General features: G+C 39.9%; 2 protein-coding genes across 3 annotated transcripts; both read right to left on the bottom strand.

Annotated features, from left to right (window-relative positions):
• Positions 1–831: 831 nt before the first annotated feature.
• Positions 832–9,306, bottom strand: LOC139442252 (interferon-induced protein 44-like). 2 transcript variants are annotated; one of them, XM_071223041.1, is made up of 7 exons: positions 9,260–9,306; positions 7,019–7,544; positions 6,599–6,654; positions 5,296–5,484; positions 3,794–3,940; positions 3,118–3,289; positions 832–2,436 (listed from the first exon to the last, which is right to left on the bottom strand). In XM_071223041.1, exons 2-7 carry the CDS (start codon positions 7,539–7,541, stop codon positions 2,156–2,158), a joined length of 1,368 nt encoding a protein of 455 aa, XP_071079142.1. In that variant the 5' UTR covers positions 7,542–7,544; positions 9,260–9,306; the 3' UTR covers positions 832–2,155. The 2 variants fall into 2 exon arrangements, with proteins under 2 accessions (XP_071079142.1, XP_071079141.1); XM_071223040.1 differs by having other exon boundaries at positions 9,167–9,300.
• A 1,334-nt stretch (positions 9,307–10,640) lies between these two features.
• Positions 10,641–21,079, bottom strand: LOC139442861 (interferon-induced protein 44-like). Its single transcript, XM_071223764.1, has 8 exons — positions 20,972–21,079; positions 19,220–19,421; positions 18,341–18,703; positions 15,971–16,023; positions 15,678–15,854; positions 15,358–15,501; positions 14,907–15,066; positions 10,641–14,040 (listed from the first exon to the last, which is right to left on the bottom strand). Exons 2-8 carry the CDS (start codon positions 19,398–19,400, stop codon positions 13,751–13,753), a joined length of 1,368 nt encoding a protein of 455 aa, XP_071079865.1. The 5' UTR covers positions 19,401–19,421; positions 20,972–21,079; the 3' UTR covers positions 10,641–13,750.
• Positions 21,080–26,101: the final 5,022 nt, after the last annotated feature.

The raw sequence follows: 26,101 nt of genomic DNA, 5'->3' as shown, positions 1-26,101 counted from the left end.
CACATTTGATATAACACATAGGGAACACATTGGAAAAAAAACCGTTCAAGTGTTTATTTGTTGTAAACCCACACACCCAACAACATTCCAACTGTATAACGGACGCCTGTAAATAATCCAGTCTGGGCCAGACAATCCGGTGTTGCTATTGTGAGCAGTGGTCCACATCGTATGGGGTACGACGACATTATGAACAAGCCTGGCCACCAGATCCATTTAGTCGGCCCTAAAGACAAGCATAGCTTCCAGGGGGAACACTTATGTTAACCCGGAATAACCTGGCTGGAATATTACACACAACACTTCTGGGAAGTGGGTTGGTCTCTAGTATCCCATTATATGTTGTTTGTTTGTTTGTTTGTTGTTTAACGCGGCATCCACTAATATTCCAGCTATATGATGGTGGTCTGTAAGTAATCAGACCAGACAATCCAGTGAATGAGATTATGAGCATCGATATTCGCAAGTATATGTAGTGAGTGAATGAGTAGGTATGGTTTTACGCCGCTTTTAGCAATATTCCAGCAATATCACGGCTTCACACATTGTACCCATGGCAGGTAACGAACCCATGTCATCGGCGTGACGAGCGAACGCTTTAACCACTAGGCTACCCGAAGGCCCCCAACTATATGTATCGGGTGGGACGAAATAATCTTTTCCCAGCATTTTTACGATTATAGTTTTCAAAACAACATGAGCCCCTCCCCACCCATAGTGGGTTATATACATATGGCTTGAACAAACGATTCTACCATCATGCTAGAAATAACAATAACAACATTCATACAATCATTGACGACAAAAGATGACAAGCGGTCATGAATATTTTTATCGGATTCTTTTAATTGTCAACCAGTAAACTCCACTGAAACATTTACATCATGTCAACATAAGCGTCAGTTCCGATCTTAGCAACATCACACATTCATCATCAACTCAGCGACAACAAGCCATCTGTCTACCATTGTATCAAAGGCTAATAATAGATAATGTTTGCCCTTCGGGCATTGTCTCTCTCTATCCTTCTTTATCGGAGTTCTCTTTTGCTGTCTAGAGAGAGCTAACTTCATGTTTGTAGACTTTTGTCATACATTACTTTACATCACGATTGTTTTCAGCACAAAACACCGTCGCTGTTCCAAGATTCTTTACTCGTTACATGTAAGTGACCCAATAATTACCTATCAATTACGTTTGCGATATCTGCTGTTGATCAGAGAGATCATTTAGGTTTGTGCTGATTGTCCGTTAGTCAATCTACATCTAATCAAACATATCATTCATAACCAAATACCCAGTCATGCTAACAGAGTCTTAATAAGCAAAAAGTAATGCAATGTAAAACTGTCTATAAAATAGAATGTAAGTTAATTATACGTGCGTGAAAATTAACGACCCTATAATGTTTCAGCCAAAACATCAATTGCGGGAGTATATATCTTGAATCTTGCAACTGTAACCCAAGCGACCATGTCATCAAATGTATGAAAATATAGAACTGACTAGGTTCAGTATACATATTTTGATTATTATAAAATATAAAGCTGATATTTCAACTAAATACAGCTGAAACAGTGTCACATCTCTATCCTAAAACATATTCAAACAATATAACTGCGTACATAAGCAGTCGCTGCTTTATAAATACCTGGTTCCAGAATCTGAGGAAACTCAGAGGAGTCCACCATGAAAAGACTGTGTATTGATTACATTGAACATATGTTCTAATCCAACATTGATACTATATGTAATCGCTGTCCTGCCCATGCAGTGCCGCTTCAAGAAGATAGGTCTGGGGCCAGGAGGCTGGCCTTGCAATTTTAAACAAATATGTATGCGTGCGTATGTGGGGAGGATATGATCACCTGACTATGGAGAATAGTCTCTCCTTCCATTGTGAATGTAAGCAATTTTTCATTTTGTCGATTAGAAACGGTACATGGGAACTAAATGGAGTTAATTAATAACACATATTTATTAATCACCCTCTCCTCATCAAGGAAGTAATATCTTATTAATGTGTTCTGACAAATCTATGCTGAAAACGACAGTCTTCACTAGTCAAACAGAAAGTACTTGTGTTTAAACCTTGAAATACACAAAGGGCAACAAATGACAGAACATGAAAATCAACGTCTATATGATTCAAGCTCTAATCTTCTTCCTCATCCAGGAAGTTGTAGAGATAGTCATCAGCAAACCTCAGCATCTGCCGAAGGCTGATCAGAGCAGGAACGTCCACGTCTTCCACCAACTCCATTTCCTTCTCGTAGTTCTTCACAGGCAGAACATGGGCACGGGGCAGGCCAATGAGTTGGGACACCTGCTCCACCAGTTCGCTCACTGCAGAGCTGTAGAACAGGGTCCCCGGATCCTCTTCAACATACGGACAGGCCTTGTCCACCTTGGTCAAGATGATCACTTGTGGTATACCTGTAGCAATGAATAAAATTCAGCACACAACGTATTGCTACCTCCCTTCAGTCACTGTTTAAATCATCACTCAGACCTTTTTGTTGAATATGTAAAACCTCGAACCAGGGAAAAGCAACGAAACCGAGGAGGAGTGTATTAAGTGACTCATGTACCGTCTGAATGCAAGAAATACCATAATGAATAAGAAACCAAAGGGATACCTTATAGTGAAACAATATAGTAGTCATGGGATAAAACGAATTCGATTACAGAGGGCGAGACAACGTGCAGTGCAGCACGCCGACAGTACAAGTCATGATATGTAAGATTGAACACAATTTCATCACCTGCCCCGAAGGAAACATTGAGTTACAATACTAATCATGATATTTTCACGTGAAAAAATGTGACTTTCAAGAAATCTAAAATCTAAATTAGAAGCATATTAAAAGGTTGTCAATTCATCTGTAAAACCTAAGTCTTACAATTAAAATGTAAAAACTCCCAGCAGGTCTCACTTGAAAGTAGTACCTCTCAGCGAGATAGCAAGATACCGATAATATTATAGGCTTAATATAGGTAGTATGAAGTAAATTTACTTTCAAAACAAATAAGGTATTCATCGGTTTCGGGTGTTCAACTGGATACATCGATTCACGGCACACCCTAAATGTATACAAAATGTTTGAAATTGTGTACCTCTCTGGTTGGCTTTCTGTTGTATAGCTTTAATATTCTGCAGAATCTTGTCAGGGAACACATCCACAGAACAGCCATCCATGACGAATGCTACACAGTGTATCTTGTCCTCTGTGGCTGGGGACTTCTTGTATCCTGGAGTGTCGGGTGAAATAGACACAGCTGGGTTGAACTGGGAACACAAAAGTAGGTTGGATACGAAACATATTCTGCTTGAGTGAGTGAATATTGTTTGACTCCACTGAAAGCAATATTCCAGAGACATCAGATAGGAAAACAGTCAAAGAAGAGTCAGGGTACAGTGCCAAGGAAGCAGCCAAGTCACACAGTCCGACAACAAGAACCGACTTTCCGACAAGCATCAACCACCGGGGGACCTATTCTGATCAAAAATCCCCAAAGAATATACATTTGCTGAACAAAGACCACTATTTATACAAATACAATTTACATAATGGCTGTCCGTTCATACTAAAAGAAGAGTGGGGAAATAATCCGAATAATAATTTAAGGTAGCATATAAGTTGTGGATTAATGTATCTAAAACCAAATACGTTACACAAGTGGCAGGCTTTTTACGAGGTATTTTAATGATGTACATTTATTCATACGTTTCTGTTTGACTGTACGTATCGAGGATACGTGAGACTATCTAATTCGTAGCGTGATGAAGTACCATATATTTGTCAGGAAGGTGTCCGTCCAAGATGGCTACAACATCAGTAGCGTCCAGGCCTTGTGCTTCCTCCAAGCCTCGTGTGTCACACAGTCGGAACTTCAGGGGTTTGCCCGTCTCGCAGGATCGTACTTTATACTTCCGATACTGAGAAACGAGAAAATTAATATCAGAGTATAGTATCCAGCGCTTAGGTGTTAATCATTACTCTACGTGCATTTGTTTAACATAAACAAGGATCTATCAATATGTGAAATATATTCATATGAACTTTGTAACTTTTTTACTTTTATCATGGGAATTAAGTCAAGAATAAATCTCGAAATGGGTTGAATAACCCAGTTTCTCAAAGACCTTCCACGTGTAGTTATTAAATGGGGCTAAAAAATAAGCCAATAACAATCGTAAAACTTTAAGACATATATGTTCATAAAGCATGTTCAAACTTTCTACGAAACGCTTTAAATATTCCAGGATAGTCTGCAACAGAAACCACATGTTGAATCTACGTGTTATCATTACTCTACTGCGGTGGATTGACTTATCCTCGACAGTTGTGCTGTACATGTGGAATAATGCTGAGAATAGATGTATTACCGTTACGCATTTGTGTGTTACGGAGACTGTTTTCTGTGTATTGTTGTTTAACGCCACATTCAGCAATATACCAGCTAGATGACGGGTTCCTGAAAATCCAGTGATTGATCGCCGTCTTGCTGCTGTTACAAGTAATCCATCAAGTCACCGAGCCTGATTGTGTTTGTTTGTTGTTGTTTAACGCCACACTCAGCAATATTCCAGCGATTATGACGGGTGCCTGAAAATCCAGTGATCCATCAAGACACCGAGCCTGAGCACCCAATTTCAACAGTCATCTGATTTTGCTTTGGTTTTTTTTCTGTTCACGTTATGACGGAAGTTTGTAAGTGAGTGAGTGAGTTGGGTTTTATCGCCGCTTTTAACAATATTCCAGTTATATCGCGGCGTGTCAGCTTAATGTGGGAGGAAAGCCCGAAAGGATGCAGGTCTCAGACGTTTACCACTTCGGTGAAACCCACGAGCACGGGTATGGTGCTGAAAAACCTAGAAACATAATCGCGGCGCCTTAGACGACTGGGCCACCCGTGCCCCTGAAGTTTGTTAAGAATCGAGTCTGGTCCACACAATCCAGTGACTGACATCATGAACATCGATCCACGCCATTAGCGTTTGTAAATAATCGAGTCTGGACCAAACAATCCAGAGAATGACATCATGAACATCGATCTACGCAATTGGGGTATAATGACATGCATGAAGTCAGCGAGTCTGACCGCCCGATCCCAGAAGACTTATCATAACCCGGAACTTCAGGGGGTCTCATCTGCTCCGACCAGCATAGGTTGCATGGGACCTCTTCTATGTGTCTGAGACTTAAAAAATATCGAATAGTGGAGGAAGTCGCAAAACACATTCTTCCTGTGGTCCTTTCGAACAGAATGATTACAAAGAAAAAGACTTACATTCGTCGTAAGACTGTGTTCTGCACTTCCGCTGCAGGCTTGACTGGTCACGTGACCTCTGAAGATTGAGTTCATGGTATTGAAGTAGCTTGATTTACCGGCTCCTACCGCCCCCACCAGTAGAATGTTAACTCGTCCTACCTTCAACCCCTCGATGGGGGAATATGTTTCGATCTCAGATTTCAGAACCTGAAACACATGCACCTGTGTAACTTCTAGCAGCCAAATACATAATGTATGTTTCCAGGAAAACAAACAAGGATGTCCAGATCAAAGCCAGCTCCCAATCCCTGTGATATATCACAGTGGAGCATATATTATACGCGTATAATTGTAGGATTCGGGACATAGGTATTGGGTGATAATGGAAGTCGTGATAAGAGTTGAATAATGTCCAGAAACGAAAAACAAGATAAAAATATCTATACTTCTATTGAATGGAAACTGTTAGTGACCGAGAGTGCAGATGTAGGTAAGAGAGAAAGGAAGTTGTCGGAACAGCCAAATATTTATTGACCGTACAGCTAGTATTCTGCTTCAGTAGGCTTGTTAATGTATCTTAGATTGACAAAGACATTGTACAGGGAGTAAATTTGGAGTAGAACAATAACGAAGGTATAAAGAAAACACCAAAAAACAATAACATACTAAGAGCAAGCAACCAGGCAATAATCTTGAGATTTTCATGGGCATCCACAGTCCCGGGAAATCGGCTCCGATTCTTAGAAACCAAGGAGACGTTTTAGTAGAGTGACAATGTCACCAATAAAAAGATAAGAAAGAAAGTTCGGGACATACAGATAACAAATGGTATAGCTAGGTTGATACTCCGACGCCTCTCCTTGTCTCTGAATCTCTTAATCGAACTCGCATCAGTGTTTAGACTGACGCCTTGCGGCCAAAGACTATCTTAACTTATAGGCATATTTAAATTGATAGACAAAAGTATACTTGAAACATGCCATGCGTGTTCCTTGAGACACTACGGAAAAGATCCATGTACCTTCGGGTACTCGCTTTGTTCCTCTCGCACATTCCAGTGTCAGCACCGACGTTTACACAAATCAGCAACGGAATAAAGCGCAATAAAGGAGAAACAAAGCCCGTTCTATCTATTATCAGCCAATCCGAAAACTGTAGTTCGTTCGCAGGCGTAAACAAAATCTTTTTTCGGCTCACGTATACATTAACGAAAGATATAGACTTTTAAAGTCAGTTAACTCTCTTGCCTCGGGAAGATGCAAGAAAGGTCGAACAGTACAGTCCTATCATCACTGGTTAACTGCGTAACACGATTGTTTACCTTTGGATTGGAATCTGTCACTGGTCTCCATGGGTCCTCATTGAGAACGCTTCCATCTGCAAAAGTTTTGTTGCGTGTTTCAGAAATCTTATATTACAAACAAATATATTGATAATGGTGTTTGGTTGTAGTTTAAAGCCATACAATTCTAGGAAAGAGATTCCGGTGATTGATATTGTGAGCAGCGATCCACGACGTATAAAGTATGCCACGCAATCAACCAAGTCATAGAGACTGGCTGTCAGATCCATTTAGTTGCCTCTTGGACTAGCATAGGTTCCTGGGGAACAAATTGCAACTGGGACTCCCTCAAGACCATGTTCAGGAAGTAAAATCACAAAGCGATTTCCAAAGACATCGGATCTTATCAAGCTTGATTATGCCAATAACACCTCGAATGAAATTATCAGACCTACCCACCTTTCACACTGTAGACTTCCACATCATAGCAGTTGAGACTGGAACATGCAAGTGTTGCGGCATTGTCTCCGACCATGACGTAGGTTGTCCCAGGAGCCAGAGTACCATTGAGCGGGAAGGATCTACCACTCAAGGCCACAGTCCCGTTGAAACTATAAATGTCATGACCACCGCCGAAGGTGGGGCCATAGTTGGCGTGTCCGTAAATTGCATTGGTACCATTTGTGGTTGGGTATTTCTTAGGGCTGTTCGAACCTTTGAAATACAAGCGAAATAGGAATGCTGTGGGGTCCACCTTGTAGGTATTAGTTGAATCCCAGCTGACCGAGGTGTACCCTCCAAACACACAGTCAGACGTGTTATAGAAGACTGTGACTGTCGGCCCCTTGTTGTCGCACTTCTGGTGGAAGGCTGTGTTGGAACAACCATCACGGGAAGCCTTGTACAGGAGTTCAAAGGCTTTCATTCCGTTTAGCCATTTGTTAAGTTGTTTCTGATCCTTCTTCTTCAGAGTTTGCTCCATGATCTGATGTTATAAAACATTAATTATTTACATGTACCTGTATAGTTTGTTATCATAGGAACTCGCACAGACTGTTGCTTTGAAATGAAATGAAATGACATAATTAAACAAAGTACGACATTTTAACCCATGATAGCTGTTAAATCTTCGAAAAACCATGATATTCATTGACATGAATTTGTGCATTGTCATAACATCCCTACAAAACAAATATTTTTCTTCAAAAACCTTAGTCAACGTGTTGACATCTAATAACACAATAAATACAGTTGGTGTCATGTTAACACAGGACAGGCGTTAGAATAAACATTAGGTATATAATGCCTTCCAACTTTTTAGCAATAAACGTTTAAAGGGAGATACATTAAATAAAGAAACCTATTGTCATTAATATTGTCAATCAGATTGTTTGTGTGAAATGAATTATGGCACTCTATTGATGACAATCTCGCTAGTTTGACAATATAATTGTGGTTAATATAACGTGAACGGTTAACGCTTATGTCGTAGTTAACTACAGAACCTGTTTACATATACATGCAGGGTCATATTTATACACACTTCTAATCTGAGCCAGTAGAGAACATCGCGTATTTCTTGTCACAGGGTCATCACCACATATTCGGTCTTATAGTTCTGTATCACCACCATACCCCTACTGGTGGAAATACAACACCTACATTACTTCGGGCTTGCCCCCTAAATCTACTGACGCGCCAGGAGATCACTGAAAAAATATTACTACACACTATGACTTATTTTCATATGTCTGTCATGTGCACCATGTGTTAAAGCCTTCTTGTTTTCGTTAAATAAATGCGAAATTGGAACGTTTAGATTATTTTGTGATGTCTGTTTTTGTTTCGTTCTTTTTAAGAGGATGCGCTGCAATTAAAATACAAAACTGCCAGCAAAGAATTCTGGCAACAATTTGTATTGCAAAGATTGTCATGTTGTTTTATTTTTTTTAAAACACGTCACCAAATGATCTAGTTATACATCTTTTACACGTCAACATGATTAGTAGTCTTTTCGACCCGTGAAGATGCGGTAGAGAATAGGTCTTCAGCAACCTTTGCTTGCCGTGAGAGGCGACTGAACTGGTTGATTCATGTGACCGTATCACAATTGAGTGAATCGATGCTCATGATATCAATCACTGGATTGTCTGTTCAAGATTCGATTATTTACAGACCGCCGTCATACAGCTGGAATAGTACAGAGTGCGGCGTTAAACAACAAACAAACAAACACACAAACAAACTTCACCACTCAATGCAATAACTTGCACCGGACAACATCCATTGCGCCTGCCGGTAGTATTTTACAACCGCCTCGATCAACTCGATGTACTCACTCGATGTACTAACCTAGCTCGCTGTGGATATAAACATTGGCGATACGCTAGTAGTGCTTACATTCGGTCACCCCGTGCAACATACGCGTTGAATGTCATTGTGTCAGGTCTGACTATACATATCAGTAACAGTATATATGTTCATGAATGGTCCTATCTCGGATCGATAGCAGAGTTTGATATCGAAAGAAGATCAACACTTCTGAGCGTGGGTGTGATACACCATTACAATTCTTGGTGGAAATCAAAATAACAAAAATGTGTTTACCGTTACAATAATTCCACTGCTTTATGCACACTCTCTGACACGGCCACTAAATATTACACCACCTGTCTAAGTTACTGTTCGTCTCGAACTTGCCTCGCTGTGTGTTTGGTGTCGGGATTTCCAATCACGAGGTTTCTTGGAAAAATGACGATTACGGTAAAGGGGGGTAACTCTGTGTGGCATATTGTATGCGTTCAAGTTATGAGAGGTTCAAAAGGATATAATTTCGAATAACAAGTGAACTTAGAATTAGATTGTTTCGACGTTATCCAAACAGTTGAGTTGTGCACTTTGAATGACGTATGAAATTGCAGTCAATCTAATAACCAGTTACAATTTCTATTTCAATTAGATCTTTTACTCAGATAGGATATCTCTTGGAGTAGTATTTTTTTTTTAAATATATATTTACAAAAGAAACAGTCACATCAAAATGGACCACAGAACAATGCTTAATTTCTGCATGAGCTGATGCAAACTTGCAAAATGAATCTTGATTGGAGTTTGATTCAAATGTATTTATTCCCCGTGTTCTCGGAGCCGGGCTATATATATTTCTCTACGTCAAGATCTGAGGCCAAACGTCCAGCAGGTCACGCCAAGTGAACTTTCTTATGAGCCAATCAGCGTCGTGGATTCAGAGTTCTCGGTACAAATGAACGAAGCATTCGTATAGTTTTTATTAACCTTTTTGAGTGCCATAACATCTACGGTTGCATTAATTTTGTATAAATATATATATTACATATAGTGGGGCTCAAGTAATTACACTAAATTATGGGGGCGGTGGGGTAGTCTAGCCTAGTGGTTAAAGTGTGAGCTCGTCACGTCGAAGGCCTGGGTTCGATTCCCCACATGGGTATAATGTGTGAAGCCCATTTTCTGGTGTCCCCCGCCGTGATATTGCTGGAATATTGCTAAAAGCGGCGCCAAACAATTTTCAGATACTTACCCACTCACTCACTTTAAGATCAAAGTGACGTGGGAATAAGCATCTGAGTAGGTGAAAAAACCCGAAAATGTGCGATTATTTCCCTTTCGTCACGAGTATAGAGGGATTCAGCAATAAACTGCGCGGTGTGACATGCTGTGCACATGTGCTGGGGTTGATTTGTGGACGAGGAACTATAAGGAGATGGTATGTACTTGTGTAACAGATTCGTTCCTTACAGGGAGTGTAATCTATATAGTAAGATAGCTATAACTATAGACCCGAGCGACCAGTGGTATCTGCTTACGGGCTTCTCCTTGTATTTCATCTCCCTCCAACAAAGTGTTTAGCAAGTCAACATAAAAGAGAAAAAATACGTCACAAAGCAAATATTTAACATTTTATTTACCGTAAACTAAAAGTAAAAATACGCCACAAAGCAAATATTTTAAATTTGATACACAGTAAACACAAGTATTATATAAGTATGTACAAGACAATAACTTACAAATTAACAGTTTTCCAACAAGAAGATGAGTTCGTCTCGAAGGTCTGAGGCTGACATCTCTGTTGGGTTGACCACACAGACGGTGTCCGTGCTGGTAATTTATCTTACCGACATGTTTTAAGATATATGAATTCAAACAAATTCAAAGTTGATAAGAAAAGACAATTGTTCGATTGCGCTGAGGTTAACTTATGCTGTCTTCTTGACTTTCATTAACAAGGGGCGAGCGGCTCTTTGCTTCGAAGCAGGGTATAAAGGATTTCAGAAATCCACGTAAAGCGTGTCTTCTATGTGACGGGGTGTAAGGGATTTATTCTCCTGCTCAGAAATGTATTTCCCTCCCAGGTGCGATACATTATTCGTTGTAGCAGAATCACGAGGGTTACATGGAGTAGGTGCCGTGTACCCCTCGTCATCCTGCTGAAACGAATTTTTCTTTCCGACATGTTTTAATATGACATAATCAAACTATTTAAAAAATTAAAAATTGATAGAAAACAGCTGTTCGATTGAGCTGAGACTAGCTTGCGCTATGTGACGTGACTACCATTGACTCAGTCTCTCAGATATTCAAGTGCAGCCTGATTGGCTCGTGGCGGGGTATAGGAGATTCATTCCCCCACTGAGAAATGTATACCCCTCCAAGGCGGGTTACACAATATTTTATTAAGATCACGTGGACCAATCAGATGTCATCATTCCGACATGGAGGTATTGATAACATGGCATGAAAAAACGACAAAAAGATGAAAGTTGATGCGGAGTTGATTTTATCCTTGAATATCAATATCATGGGCCAAATGATGACCAAACGAATGGTAACTATGTTATTTGCTTTGTGTAAATGATAATTTCAGATTAATCCCACAGAACACTGTGCAATGTATACTTAACATTTACGAAATCAGGTATGGATATACACATGTTTTCTTGAACGAACGTATGGGACAGATTAAGAATTAATTCTCAGCTCGGAAAAAATGTTAATAAATACTAATAAAACGTGATGCTTAAAATATAAACACATAAGTGATGACCTAACGATAACAGCGTCTCCATGACATAAACCAGATATATTGAGTTTGTTGTCAACAGTGATTCAATCATTTATATTTTTATATTTACATCTCTTCTTGTGATATCTATGAGGGACCGATCATTCAATATTCTGTATCGAGATTACACATTTTTCAGCTACAGCTACAAAACCAGATATCTGTTTCCTATAATACTATGAGCCTGAATTTCTTTTTAAGAAAAACACGTCTCAACAATGTAATTTTTTGCAGATTTTGTTAATTTCTATTAACAGTCAGGAGGATACTTTTTTAAACAATGTTCGGGGACATCAAATGTTCCGTCCCTTTTGATGGCTAGCAGTCGCCATATCATAAAGTCTTTTGACCTTTGTCATATGATGTGATTCTGATAGTGCAGATGTAGTATTACAGTGGCCAAAGACAATACAAGGGTAATTATACAGCTGTGACACAGCTATGGTGTCACCGTGTTTCATTGTGTCATACTTATGCTGTAACTAACATGGGCATTGCAAAATACAAACAGCATATTGTTAACGTATATACTGTATTTTGTTCCAATATAATGAAATGCAGCTTCATTTGAAGCAGCGCACAAACCAATATCACAGAAAAGAAATTTGCTCTTTTTCGAACGAAAACACTAAATGGTAGGGGAATATTAAATGATCACTTAAGTTCTGAATCTAACCTTTCCAGGATAAGTAACTGACGAGCTGGAGTGACCTAGGAACAAATATGGCACGATGGCTGGGAACACAATCAGATTTAGTATCACAGTGGCAGTGCTTACCTGCATACATAATTTTATTTGCAAAAAAAAACAATTAGAAAATGTGTAATTTTATTTGCAAAAATAACCAATTAGAACATGTGTAATTTTATTTGTTTTACATGTACGTGTATCCTTCCCTACTACGTTGAACGATACGTTTTCAGTTAATAAGCCACAGTCTTGCCAACAGAACCCTGGTCCTCTCTCTTGTTCACCAGACTCAGGTATAGCATTTGCAGGGCATTGAGAGCCCACAGGAAGCTCATGTGCATGAGGTGAAGGTGAAATTGGGTTTAACGTCGCGTTCAAGATTATTGCACTTATATAGCGACGTGCATGCACGTGTATGTGTGTGTGTTGCTGCTTGTACTAGTCCGGACTGATGCCGATTTATAGTGCTAGCTCACTGAGATACCATGCCGCAGTTTAACATGAATACCCCACTCAGACACAGTATACTGACTCCGAGCCGACCAGTCCTTGTTTTAGCCCCTTAATGCCGAGCGCCAGACAGGGTAACAACAAGTACAATCTTTTAACGTCTTTTTGTATGACGCGGCCTGGGATCGAACCCTGGACCTTCCGCTCTCCGGGCGGACGCTCTACCACAAGACCACGGAGGCGGTCCTCATGTGCATGACTACCACCTGGTATAAGTGAGTGAGAGGGTGACACACATGTTTACAACCACATTTCTCACGCTTCACTCCATATGGATGCACTCTCTAAAACCATGTCATATGAAATGTATTTCACTTGGTTAAACTCAGTTACAGAAATTAAGTGAAGACAGTCTATAAATGCGGCGACATGGACAAATAGAAAAAGAACAGTTTCTGAATGGAATAAAAAGACAGGCAAAGTCCTTGTTTACTAAATAGGCAGGTCAGGGGAAATTAACTTCACTCCCAATGAAGTGGATTAACAGTGAAGCAGATTAACCACACTCGCCTTGTGGTACCATAAAATCGAAACTTCCACAGTTCAAAGTCTATCAGGGTTATCTAGGCATAGAGTTTCTTGAAAGTTTGAACATCTGGCTATATTCGATTTGGATAATAGATAAAGCGGATTGCAGACAATCCGCAGACCATGTTTGTGACCATTGATAAAGGGATAATGACAATATCACATGACATGACATGGCAAACATAAAAACATGACATGTGAACATAAGAAGCTATAGGAGCGGTTAAATTTTTCTTGATGATAAATAAACGTTCGATGCTACTTGGCTGAAACGAAAGAGTATTCATTTCTATGCAGTCTATATATGATCGTTAGGATCACTACCATGTAAACATTCACTGCTCTGCATACACCATAGCTGCTACACAATATCTTCTGGAAGGCCTGGACTCTGCACACACTGCCGATCCTGTATGAACCTTAGCATCTGCCTCAGGCTGAACAGCGTGAGGCGGTCGACATCCTTCTCCAGTTCCATCTCCTGAACATAGTTCTTCACAGGGAAGATGTGAGAGCGAGGCAGCCCCATGAGCTCTGCTGTCTTGCCAACCAGATCCGCTATCTTGGAACTATGGAATATCTGAGACAGGTCCTGGTCCACTACTGAGCACACCGTGTCTATCTTTGTCAGCAGTACTGTTTGTGGAATCTCTGCTCAGAAAGAAAATAAGCTTAACCACATGGACAAAGAGTTGTTTATAGTCCGAAATAACACATGACATGTAAATGTCATCTTGTATTAAACAGCTGCATCACGCTGGTGCATTGTCATATTATGTACATACTATTAATAAATGTAAGATGGCCAATTAAACGTTTGGTACTCGCATCATGAACAATCCCCTTAATAACGTACAATGTATATTTCACAGCATGCAAATATTTACTGTGAAGTAATACGACATCATGAGTGAGTGACAATAGTTTTGCGTCTCTTTTGGGTCAGCAATCTTCAAACCACACCACAGCGGGGCGACAACACCCTGGTCTTTAGCGAACAAAGATTTTAGCCTCAAGGCTTCCCTACCTCACAAGGACATTATGATTTATGTTTGTTGTTCAACACTGCACTCAGCATTAATCCAGGTATATGACGATGGCCTGTAAATAATTCAATCCCGACCAGACCACCAAGCAATTTATGAGAATAAGCAACGATCCATGCCGTCGAAATATGATAGTACGCCATGAACCACGTTACGGAGCCTCACGTTACCGAGCCTCACCACTCCATCCATTAAGAGACCGACCATTTGATATTTGGATTTTGCTTCGAGATTAGATATTTTTTCAGCTTCAGCTACCTAGAAAACAGATATATGTTTTCAACAGTCTAAAGCATAATCATTTTTTTCAAGAATTTTTGTAGACAATATTCTTTTCAGAAACATCCCAGCACAGAAATCCCCCTCCCATTCCCACCCCCTCGCCTGCCCATACGATGGGTCACTATGTAGCATGTTATCATTACGGCCATTTGTTCATTCCAGTACGATGAATACATTAGTTGAACTTACTATGTTTGTTTGCTATTTCTTTCCACTGGTCAAACTCCCTTTTAATATCTCTTGGTAGGTCATCAACGTCATTACAGTCAATAACAAACACAATGCATTGCATTCTCTGCAAATGAGAGCTCTTCGCGTAGTAGTCCATGACCGCTTGCGCAAATGAATACTGAAAATTAGACCAAATTTGATCAATAATCTAATAACCAATGAAAACTAAATTGATACATGTGATGCTGTAAATGTAACAGTGAGTGAATATTGATTTATTGCGCTTTCAGTAATATCAAGGAAGGCGACACCCTGACGAGTAAACACTTTAACCACAAGGCTTCCCAGTCGCACCTGTATGTAACAGATACACATAGACATAACGTGCTATTCGTTAAATATTCAAGGTGATCAAAACTATCCGACAATACTGGACTCTAAAACATGTTCGACTTAACAATAAACCTACCAGTTGTTTGAATGATGTCCTTATCAGTCCAGAGGAGTCTTTAACACGGGCAATATGTATGGGTGCTTCCAATCCCGGACTCTCACACAAACGGAAATTGAGAACTGTCCGGTCTCGTCCGCTTGTGACCTGATGCTCCTTCCTCTAAAATGTATAAATTGATAGTTTTGTTTAAACAAACAGATGCATCCACATAAATAAATAATTAAATCATAAAGATCGTAATATAAAAATAATTGTGTAAAGATGCAAGCATTGAAAGAAAAGTTCAGATAAATGGATGAATTATATTTATGCATGTATATCAATTCTCCACCTGCCTTGGAATTGCGACTTTCAGTTGCACCTTTACTGCACAGGGTGCTTGTGACATATCCTCTAAAGGCGGAGCGAACACTGTGAATATAGCTCGACTGGCCTGCATCTCGCCGACTCACAAGTAGGATCTTCATGGGATCTGGTGACCACTTACAAGCTACTATGTCTTCCTTTATTCTCTGAAAATATAATTAAGTCGGTCTGATAATATGTATATTGTTAATGTGGTACTACTTCATTATCGAAATAGGGAACAATGCTTGAAAATAAGATCTCATATTACTTCAGGACTTACTTCATTTGTGTGACTAATTGTTGTCCATGGGGAAGACATATACTCTTTATCGTCTGAAAAAGATATAGAAAACATCAAATTCCCCTCGCATATAATACTTTTATAAATCAAGTTTGACTTAGCTGAAAAAAACCTTTAGTTGTTCCTGAAATTATATAACTGTGGCTTTTGTTTAAACGTGCCATTGAATTTGACGGGACAAATTTCATGCACGCAACAGAACAAATTTGTTTGTTTCTTTGTTTGTTTGTTTGTTTGTTGTTTAACGCCGAGCAATATTCCAGGTATATTATGACGGTGGTCTGTAAATAATCAAATCTGGACCATACAATACGATCCACGCAACTGGGATACGATGACATGCATCAACCAAGTCAGCGAGCCTGACCATCCAATCCGGTTAGTCGCTTCTTACGACAAGCATAGTCAACTTGACACTGTATTGACCACGCCGATCTGTGAAATTCCTACCAGTGGAATCTTGTAATGTATTCGGACATGTCGGGCATTTGATAGATAGGAAAGTGGAACTGTGATTTGAGTTAAACACAATGTGTCTTTGGATAATCGACCAGGATCCGGATTGTGTCGCCTCTCATGACAAGCACGGGTTGCTGAAGACCTATTCTACCCCGGATCTTCACGGATCACAAATACATGTAATCAACAGGACACATATTTGCATTTAACAGGAAAAAATACATGTAATCAACAGGACATATATATGCATTTAACAGGATAAATACTAGTTATCAAAAGGATAAATATACTCTAGAGAAACGCATAGCGGATATTTTTGGCCATAAAAGAAAATTAGCAGACCAAGAGGTGCAAAATGAAGAGGTTTAATGTGTTATAGCGTCAGTGACAAATTTCCCTAATCAAAATGATCACAACAAAGACATGCAAACCAGTAGTCGGGAAACACGTACGATTCGGAAAAAAACGCATCCAGTGCATAAACAAAAGGGCCACGGAGCCGCAAGTACTGCTCAAGTAGCAGCACTATAAACGGTATGAACGTGCAGGGTTTTTGATTGTCTGGCATCTGCGTCGATCGAACAGTGACAGTTCAACAATATGCCAATATTAACAGAAGTGCAATCTCACGGCTGAACGATACATCATCGAAATTCTCCTACCACACGTCCTCCCAATTGCAGCCAACGACAACGGTGTATTCCAACAGGTCAACGCTCGACCGCATACAGCACGGATCACAGGAGCCTCTCTACACAACAACAATGTTGATCTTCTCCACTGGCCCTCCAGATCCCCGGATTTGAACCCGAAAGAGCACCTGTGGGATGAATTGGATAGACGGCTACGCTGACAACCACCACCCCAGAGTTTGCGGCAGTTGGCCTTTGCGTTGCAGGCCGAGTGGGCTACTATTCCTTAGGATGTGATTCACATAGTCGTCTCTTCCATGGGCAGGACATGTCATACCGCCATCGATTCTAACGGGGGACATACGCGTTATTGATGGTAGCTGACCTTCATCTTGGACTTTTCCTTATACCGATAACTGAGATGACTTCATTTAGCAAGTGTTCTCAACAATATTTTGGCTTAATACCTTGTACGGTTCCTCGTATAAATGTATTTTCCTACCTCACACAAATCTGGATTTGCGTTTCCTTTTTCTTTTAAAGAGTATATATGCATGTATTCAACAGGACACACATATGCATTTAACGGGATACATACATGATCAACAGGACATATATTTAAGCATTTAACAGAACAAATACAAGCATTCAGCACGTCTGGGAATGGGAGATGTAACTGGCTTTACGAATGCACAGCTGATATATAGTAAGTCGACACAATGTTTAACAGTTTTTTTTACATATACGATTGCACATATACCTACTGCTGGACTGACATCTCTTAGTGATGGGTGTGATTAATGTGCACCAAGAACACCCGTGAAGATCTGGGGTATAATATATCTTCAGCAACCCATGCTTCTCGTAAAAGGCGACTGTGATTGTTGTAAGAGGCGACTGACGGGATCGGGTGGTCTGGCTTGCTGACTTGATTGATGCATGTCATCGTATTGGGTGGATAGATATTCATGGATCTATCAGTGGATGTTCTGGTCCAGAGACTCGATTATTTACAGCTGGAATAGGAGCGATAGGGTAGCCTTGTGGTTAAAGCGTTCGCTCGTCACGCCGAAGACCAGGGTTCGATTCCCGACATGGGCACAATGTGTGAAGCCCATTTCTGGTGTCCTCCGCCGTGATATTGCTGGAATATTGCTAAAAGCGGCGTAAAAAGACATACTCACTCACTCACTCACTCACTACAGCTGGAATATTGCTGGAATTATGCGTCGTTATAAAACAAACAATCAAACCTTACCAAGAACTTGGTAAACTTGGAATCTCGTGGGAATGAGATTGTGAGTGATCAGATCTTCTTTTCTGTGTTTTCTTTGGCTGTTGTACGTCTGACCCAAGTCAGTCTTAATCCTCATGACATCCTGCCTGGACACGGTGCGGCGCTCACACGTAGTTTCAATATCTCGTCTAGCACTAGCAGAGTCACCTCCGCCAAACGTTGGACCGTAACGAGGATGACAATAGATTGAAGAGCTGTGGTCATCAGTGTTATATTTCCTTGGATCAAAAGATCCTTGATCGTACAGCTTGAAGACGAAAGCAGATCGATCCGATTTTGATCCTGGTGAAGGTTGGGCTTCCCAGCTTGCAGCAGTGTACCCTCCTATGTTATAACCGAGAAGATGCAATCATTCATATCTATGCCGTCGCATTCTATATGATTGCAAATGGACAGTATACTTTAAGTGTTTGAAATACTCATTGATACTCATATACCTTTCATGGGTGTTGCATTTGGAGAAGTGTTTTTGTAAAACGATTCTTTAATTTACATATTTATACTTTGTAAATCGAATCACACTGGGCTGTTTCATTTACTTGTACATACCCGAGGATGGATTTATCTTTCTCTTTTTATGCCACCTAATTGATGAAGTGTCATGTATACGAAAGTGCGTTGGTATACTTGGATGTGTCACTTTCAAAAAGTGGTTCGTGTTTTTGTTTCTTAATACTTACATTTGTGTTAAATAAATTCTTTGCCACTCAATAACGATACGGATCGTTTGTGAAGGAAGTAGCTTTAGGTTAGGTTTTAGCATTAATGATTTTGTAAGACGCAAAGATATTTAAGTTGACAATACACTTGATTGGACATTGCTATACATAATATACTCACCAAACAAGTTCTTGTCTGACGAGAAGATAGACACCGTCGGTCCTTTTTTATCGCAACGTCTATGGAATTCATGGGGAACGTTCAACTCGTTTGCACTTTCAAACAACAACTTGAACCGCTTCCTCTCTCCTAGCCACTCGCTTAACATTTCTTTACATAGTTGATTGAACGGTCTTGCCATACTGGCTGAAAATTATTCGACCTACAAAAAAATGTTAAACCATATGATAAGTTGCGACAGAATAGCTCAATGATAATAATTTTGAATTATCAGTTGATGACATTAATTGCATCCCTATACGTGCATGCAGATGAACAAACCATTTTTATTATAATACAGAATAATTTATACTGATTTAAACTCTTTCAGAGGGCTTTGATAAGCACTTAAAGTCTTTCAGAGTCCAATGTGATTTATACAAGCCTGTTGCATTTCCAGTGAGATTCATTCAACATATTAACATGGCCACTAAGAAGGCCAATCACCTTACATAATCTGGCAGTTCAGTTTACACGCCTTAAAACGATTACATCCACGAGAATAATACACGAACACTTGTCAGAATTAGTTGATATTCTATGGTACATTTATATTCAATTACAAAGTTTCTTTTTAATGACAGCTAACATTTATTGTATAGATCTACTACCTTCTTACATTATTTCCTTAAATGTGAAGACATTCAAAAACGAACAAGTTGCTAATCCGTTATACCGAATATATACTGTAATGACAACATATGGGAGTGTTAAATGTCAACCGTTGGTTTTACAAAATGGTCCCCGCTGCTCTATGTGAAAGCAACCTAGCATGCCAATGGAACATTTTTATTTACGAATTGTTCCAACTTGCGTTCACAGATCAACTACCGGGGTACAACTGTAAAAGAAACGCATATTGTGTCTTTTTTAGTACGTTTATCGACTGAAGTTTATTTACTAGGTGTTGCAAATCAGGTTTTTTAAAGATCGTATCTCCAATTTTACATTTCGCACTGCATGAGAACGACCTACTGCTGGTGCCGGCGACGACGACACCCTATCTCGTGGAAAGACCAGATGTACGAACATCATATGAATAAGAATAGGATCAGTGACATAGAAATGGCGGCTGCTTAGTTGAGTTACTAATTCAAAAAAGGAGAAATCAGGTAAGTTGAATTTGAAAACCTGCATGGCCATCAACCCCCATACCCTCAAACTCAGGCATTTAGATTTGTGTCCAAACTTTTGAAATGGTCCCTTACTCCTTGCAGAAATCCATGCAAATATGGACGCAAGTGCAACCTATACAGACACGTCCGATCTATTAATAGATCATTTACCTGGAAACCTACTTTCTATTTCACACGAAACTGGATATGGCATTAGTAATGTTAAACAAGAAATGCGTTAACTGTATTATGCATTCTATGATCGACAAATGATTGATTTTATATTAAATCAACAGTTCATGCAAATGGCCCCTTGGCACATACGATATGTAAATGCTCTAGATATTGGACGTATAGGTTTAACTGCAAACCTCGTGTACCTAGACTGATGCACTCAAGTACAGATGGATATTGTCCTAGATAACCTCACAATAGAGTCATGCTTATTTGTTATTGTTATTAGCCTGCATTTAGGTTCTATAAATATCAAATACATGTTTGCTTGTAGTATTCCCATTTATACTGCATGAAAACGTTACATACAGAAAAGAAACGTGTTTCACATAGTACATATTTGTATAGTACAAACAACTCTTACCTATCTGATGGTCTGTTATCTGGGAACCTGGCTATGCTGCGCTTCCGAGCCACACAGCATCAGAGAGCATTCATCATAATAATATCAAAGCATATCCCAAGTCACTGGAAAGCCCAACGGTATCTATTTATAGATGACACGTTCTCGGTAAAGGGACTGGGTACAGCACAGCGTTCAGTTCACTGCTCCAGTCGTGTTGACATAGCAATAGTGTGAAGGAGGCCTGTTCGTTGTGTACATTCGATGTATGAATATGTGTAGAATGTAAGACCATACCTGTACATTTACTGTTTGTAACGCCAACACACGACTATCAGGCTTACTTTACTTGGTCATACCTAACAGCATTTCATTCCGGTCACAAAGACAAAATTGAGGGTATATAATAGGTGACCTGCACGGTATGTATGTCAATGAAAAATACTCACAAGAGTGGACGGTTTGTACAAATGGCGTAAAATACAAATGGTGTCTCACAGTATTCCACGTAGCTTCTGTTTACTTATTGTTTAAATTTGACTACATTGGGTTTTTTTCACAATAAACAGAATGGAGATCTCCTGGTATTAATATAACAGAACACTGCCAACGTATGTACAAGTACATTGATTGGCCTAAAATGTAGTACATTGTGGGGTTTTATTACTTTTTAACGCGTGTGAATAATCACCAAGCTAAAACGTGCAAAAGAGTAAGATCACCTAGTTTTTTTTATTAATAAGCAGTTTCGGGTGCATAGTGTTAAGTATGGAATGGAATTTGGAATGAGACAAATGGAACATACCTATGTTTCCAATCTGATATGCTGAGACATTTTATTTTTAATAATAAACAGCTGCCATCGACATATGCAGATAAGCTGAGAGACGTGGGTGTCAGCATCTCTCCTCAGCCATTGCCCACACCAGTGCTGAGGGAGAGAAGACATACATATGCATGTACCTAGACGAGGAAATGTTTATTCAACTACAGTAATCTCATGATTTATGGTAATCTTATGAAGCACAACAGAACATAACTTATTCTGGTTGATTTTGATATCTATCATGTTTATTATCATCCCCCAAAAGCAATCTATAATGTCTATCCAGTGTCAATCAGTCAATCAATCAACGTAGTTACATTCCACCAATGAGCGTATAGTTTCTTGAAATGGAATGTCTCGCAAAATATGCAACACAGTTTCGTACATGTGTGTTCCTCAACGGTTAGTAAAAGGCCAGGCCCCTCACCACGGAGTGATCTACCCCAAGGACATCATAAGGCGGTGGGGAAGCCTAGTGGGTAAAGCGTTCGCTCGTCACGACGAAAACCCGGGTTCGATTCCTCACATGGGTCCAATGTTTGAAGCCCATTTCTGGTGTCCCCCGCCGTGATATTCCTGGAATATTGCAAAAATCGGCGTAAAACCAGTCTCACGCACTGACTCACTAGGACATCATAACCCCCAATCCTAAAAACAAAGTTCCGACTAAGCGCGAAGATCCCGTTATGGAACGGTGCCCTGGAACATGTGTGATGAGCCCTAAACAACCTACTTCATGTAATTAGTAACTTTCATTGTAGGATCTATTATATGATCGAACAAAATGACTTAAATTCTGCTACAGAATGATTTGCCACTGATGTGCTCATACACATGTATGTATTGACATGATCGATTATCCAGACATGTGAGTTATATACCCATGCTTTTGTGATAAGTAAGCTGGATCCATTCACTTCCATGACCTCGTTTAGGAAGTGGCTTCGTCGCCTCCGTCGCTCATAAGAGCTCGTAAGAGTACTTTGATTGGACTTAAATTATGCATCTTCCAAAGCATATTGTTGAAGATATCTCCTCGACCTGTGTGTCGTGTTCGCGCGGGAGCGTAAATGTGGTTTCTACGGCCTCGGGGCCGCCTCTTCCTTCTTCGAGCTGTAAGGTGTGACGAAAAGAGGTCATGTGGTAGATTAGAAATACATTTACATTTCTATGTTTCTAACCTTCTAAAACGTTAAATCCTGCCTCATAAACAGAACATTTGGAAAAAGTCATACAAAGAGTGAGAAACAAGAAAACCTTTTTTTAATGCCCAAAACTGTAACAATTTTACAACATATTATTCTTTATGTCTGTTACTTTCCCGCTACAATTGAATGATTTACACAAGAATATGAAATAGTTATGTTAATTATACAACATATGTACAACTAAACGTACAAGTTATAGAAACCTTGTTAGGGCTCCAAGCCGAAAGGCTGTAGAGCGCTATTGTAATCGTTCGATTTATTATTATTATTATTATTATTATTAGGGCTCCAAGCCGAAAGGCTGTAGAGCCCTATTGTAATCGTTCGATTTATTATTATTATTATTATTATTATTTATTATTATTATTATTATTTATTATTCCGCCGATTTTTGTACCTGCCCTAGCAAAATAACCACTAGCTCGATTTTGTTCAAATTTTGTGCGTGTTTGTAGACCGTTGGGTACTAGTGCCCGCCAAAAAGCCAAGCCCATAGGCCCAAAGGCCAAGGGCAGATAACTGAAAAACAAGTATTTTTGGACGATATATTTTGCCCTGTTGCTCCACAACCATTGTTCCGTTTACTTTGAAACCTTGCATGTATCTGATGCTTGAGCTGCTTGACATTTTTTGTTCTTTGACTTTGGTCATTGGACACGTGGCTAGGCAACCATATTGGATTCAAGGTTTCCAAAGGGTGTTTTGGGTACCTGTCTTCAAATACTATCTCCTCTGAATCCACTGCATGAAAAGCTTTCAAACTTTCTGAGAATTGTCTCCATACAGAACACAACAAATCAGCATAGCCGTTTTTCGATATGTTTTGTAGTTGCGGCCATATTGGATTTTGATTTTGATCATTTTTGTCACCGAAATTTTACCTTTAAGATCATAGCTTGTAAGGTTCTTAACAGAAACTATTGAAAGATTGCATGAAGTTTTGAGACTATATGTAGCTCATTTTGTGCTGGGTTGCATACTGAAAGCACCACTGCTTGGTGTGGTATTATTTGATTTAAGTAAAAAAATCAGACTTGAGTACAAATACTGAACGAAGCGCCTCATAAATCTACCATACACCCCCATTCCCTGGCTTTGCAGATATCCAAGCGTTCTCCACAGCCTTGTTCAATATTGTGTGTACTACCCTTGACGACCAGGATCAGAATTGGCCTTTTTCAACCGATGCTTGCCTCAAGAGGCAACTATGCTTGTCACAGGAGGCGACAAATCCGATTGGGTGGTCAGACTCGCTTCAGACTTGATTCTTCATTTCTCAATTGCCAATTGCTAGGGTACCTTATTTTTGACGGCTTTGTTTAAAGCAAACCATTTGCGGATTAGAATATGGTCGAGGTCGGAAATTGGTTTAGTACACTCTGGGAAACTGTGGCACACGCCAATTTGGTAATGTCCCGCAAACGGTGACTCTCTTTTGACGGAGTTGGTACAATCAAACTATATGCGGATTCGAACATGGTCGAAGTCAAACATGAGTTAAGAACACACTGGGACACGTGTGGTGATGTCTCACAAGCGGTTCATTACATTTGATTGCGTTGGTACAAGCAAACCATATGCGGATTCGAACATGGTCGAAGTCAAACATGAGTTAAGAACACACTGGGACACGTGTGGTGATGTCTCACAAGCGGTTCATTACATTTGATGGCGTTTGTACTAACAAACCATTTCAGGATTCGAACATGGTCGAAGTCAAACATGGGTTAAGAACACCCTGGACACGTGTGGTGATGTCTCACAAGCGGTCTACTACATTTGATGGCGTTGGTACAAGCAAACCATATGCGGATTCGAACATGGTCGAAGTCAAACATGGGTTGAGAACACACTGGGACACATGTGGCGATGTCTTGCAAGTGGTTCCTTACATTTGATGGCGTTGGTACAAACAAACCATTTGAGGATTCGAACATGGTGGAAGTTGGAAATTGGTTAAAACATCCTGGGACACCCAGGTCAATTTAGTAGTGGTGATGTCTCACAAGAGGTTCTTTACATTTGATGGCGTTGGTACAAGCAAACCATTTGGGGATTCGAACATGGTCGAAGTCAAACATGGGTTAAGAACACACTGGGACACGTGTGGTGATGTCTCACAAGCGGTTCATTACATTTGATGGCGTTGGTACAAACAAACCATATGCGAATTCGAACATGGTCGAAGTCAAACATGGGTTAAGAACACACTGGGACACATGTGGCGATGTCTCACAAGCGGTTCATTACATTTGATGGCGTTTGTACTAACAAACCATTTCAGGATTCGAACATGGTCGAAGTTGGAAATTGGTTAAAACATCCTGGGACACCCAGGTCAATTTAGTAGTGGTGATGTCTCACAAGAGGTTCTTTACATTTGACGGCGTTGGTACAGGTAAACCCTTTGAGGATTCGAATATATGAACGAGGTGGGAAACAGATTTATCACTTTATCTCAGCAATGCGACAGGAACCCGGGGCCCGGACGAACGCAGAACGCTAATCCGTTTGACTGGAGCCCAACTGACAAAGAAGTTACGGCCTGTTAAAGAGTCACCAAGCCGAAAGGCTGAAGAGTCCCAGTGTTAGCGTTTGATTTAATATTATTATTATTATTCCGCTGATGTTTGTACCAGAGCTAGAAAAATAACCACTGGCTCGATTTTGTTCACATTTTGTGTGTGTATGTGGACCTTTGGGTACTAGTGCCCGCCAAAAACCCAAGGCCGTAGGCCCAAAAGCCAAGGGCAGATAACTAAAAGAACAGAATATTTTGAAGATGTATTTCGCCCTATTGCTCAGCAACCGCTTATCCGATTACTTTGAAACCTTGCATGTATCTGCTGCTTGAGCTGCTTGACATTTTTTGTTCTTTGACTTTGGTCATTGGTCTCGTGGTTTGGCAGCCATTATGGATTCAAGGTTTCCACAGTGTTTTGGGGGTACCTGTCTTTAAACGCAAACAACTCCGAGTCCACAGCATGAAATGCTTTCAAACTTTTTGATAATTGTCTCCATAAATAACACATCAAACTTTAGTAGCCGATTTTGGAATTCTTTTTTAGTTACAGCCGTATTGAATTTTGATTTTGATCATTTTTTTTCATCGAAATT

Source organism: Haliotis cracherodii, unplaced genomic scaffold (genome assembly GCF_022045235.1).
Source record: "Haliotis cracherodii isolate W230 unplaced genomic scaffold, xgHalCrac1.p SCAF_5, whole genome shotgun sequence".
NCBI lineage: Eukaryota > Metazoa > Mollusca > Gastropoda > Lepetellida > Haliotidae > Haliotis > Haliotis cracherodii.
The sequence above is the reverse complement of the archived record's forward strand: the minus strand, read 5'-3'. Positions and strand labels throughout refer to the sequence as shown.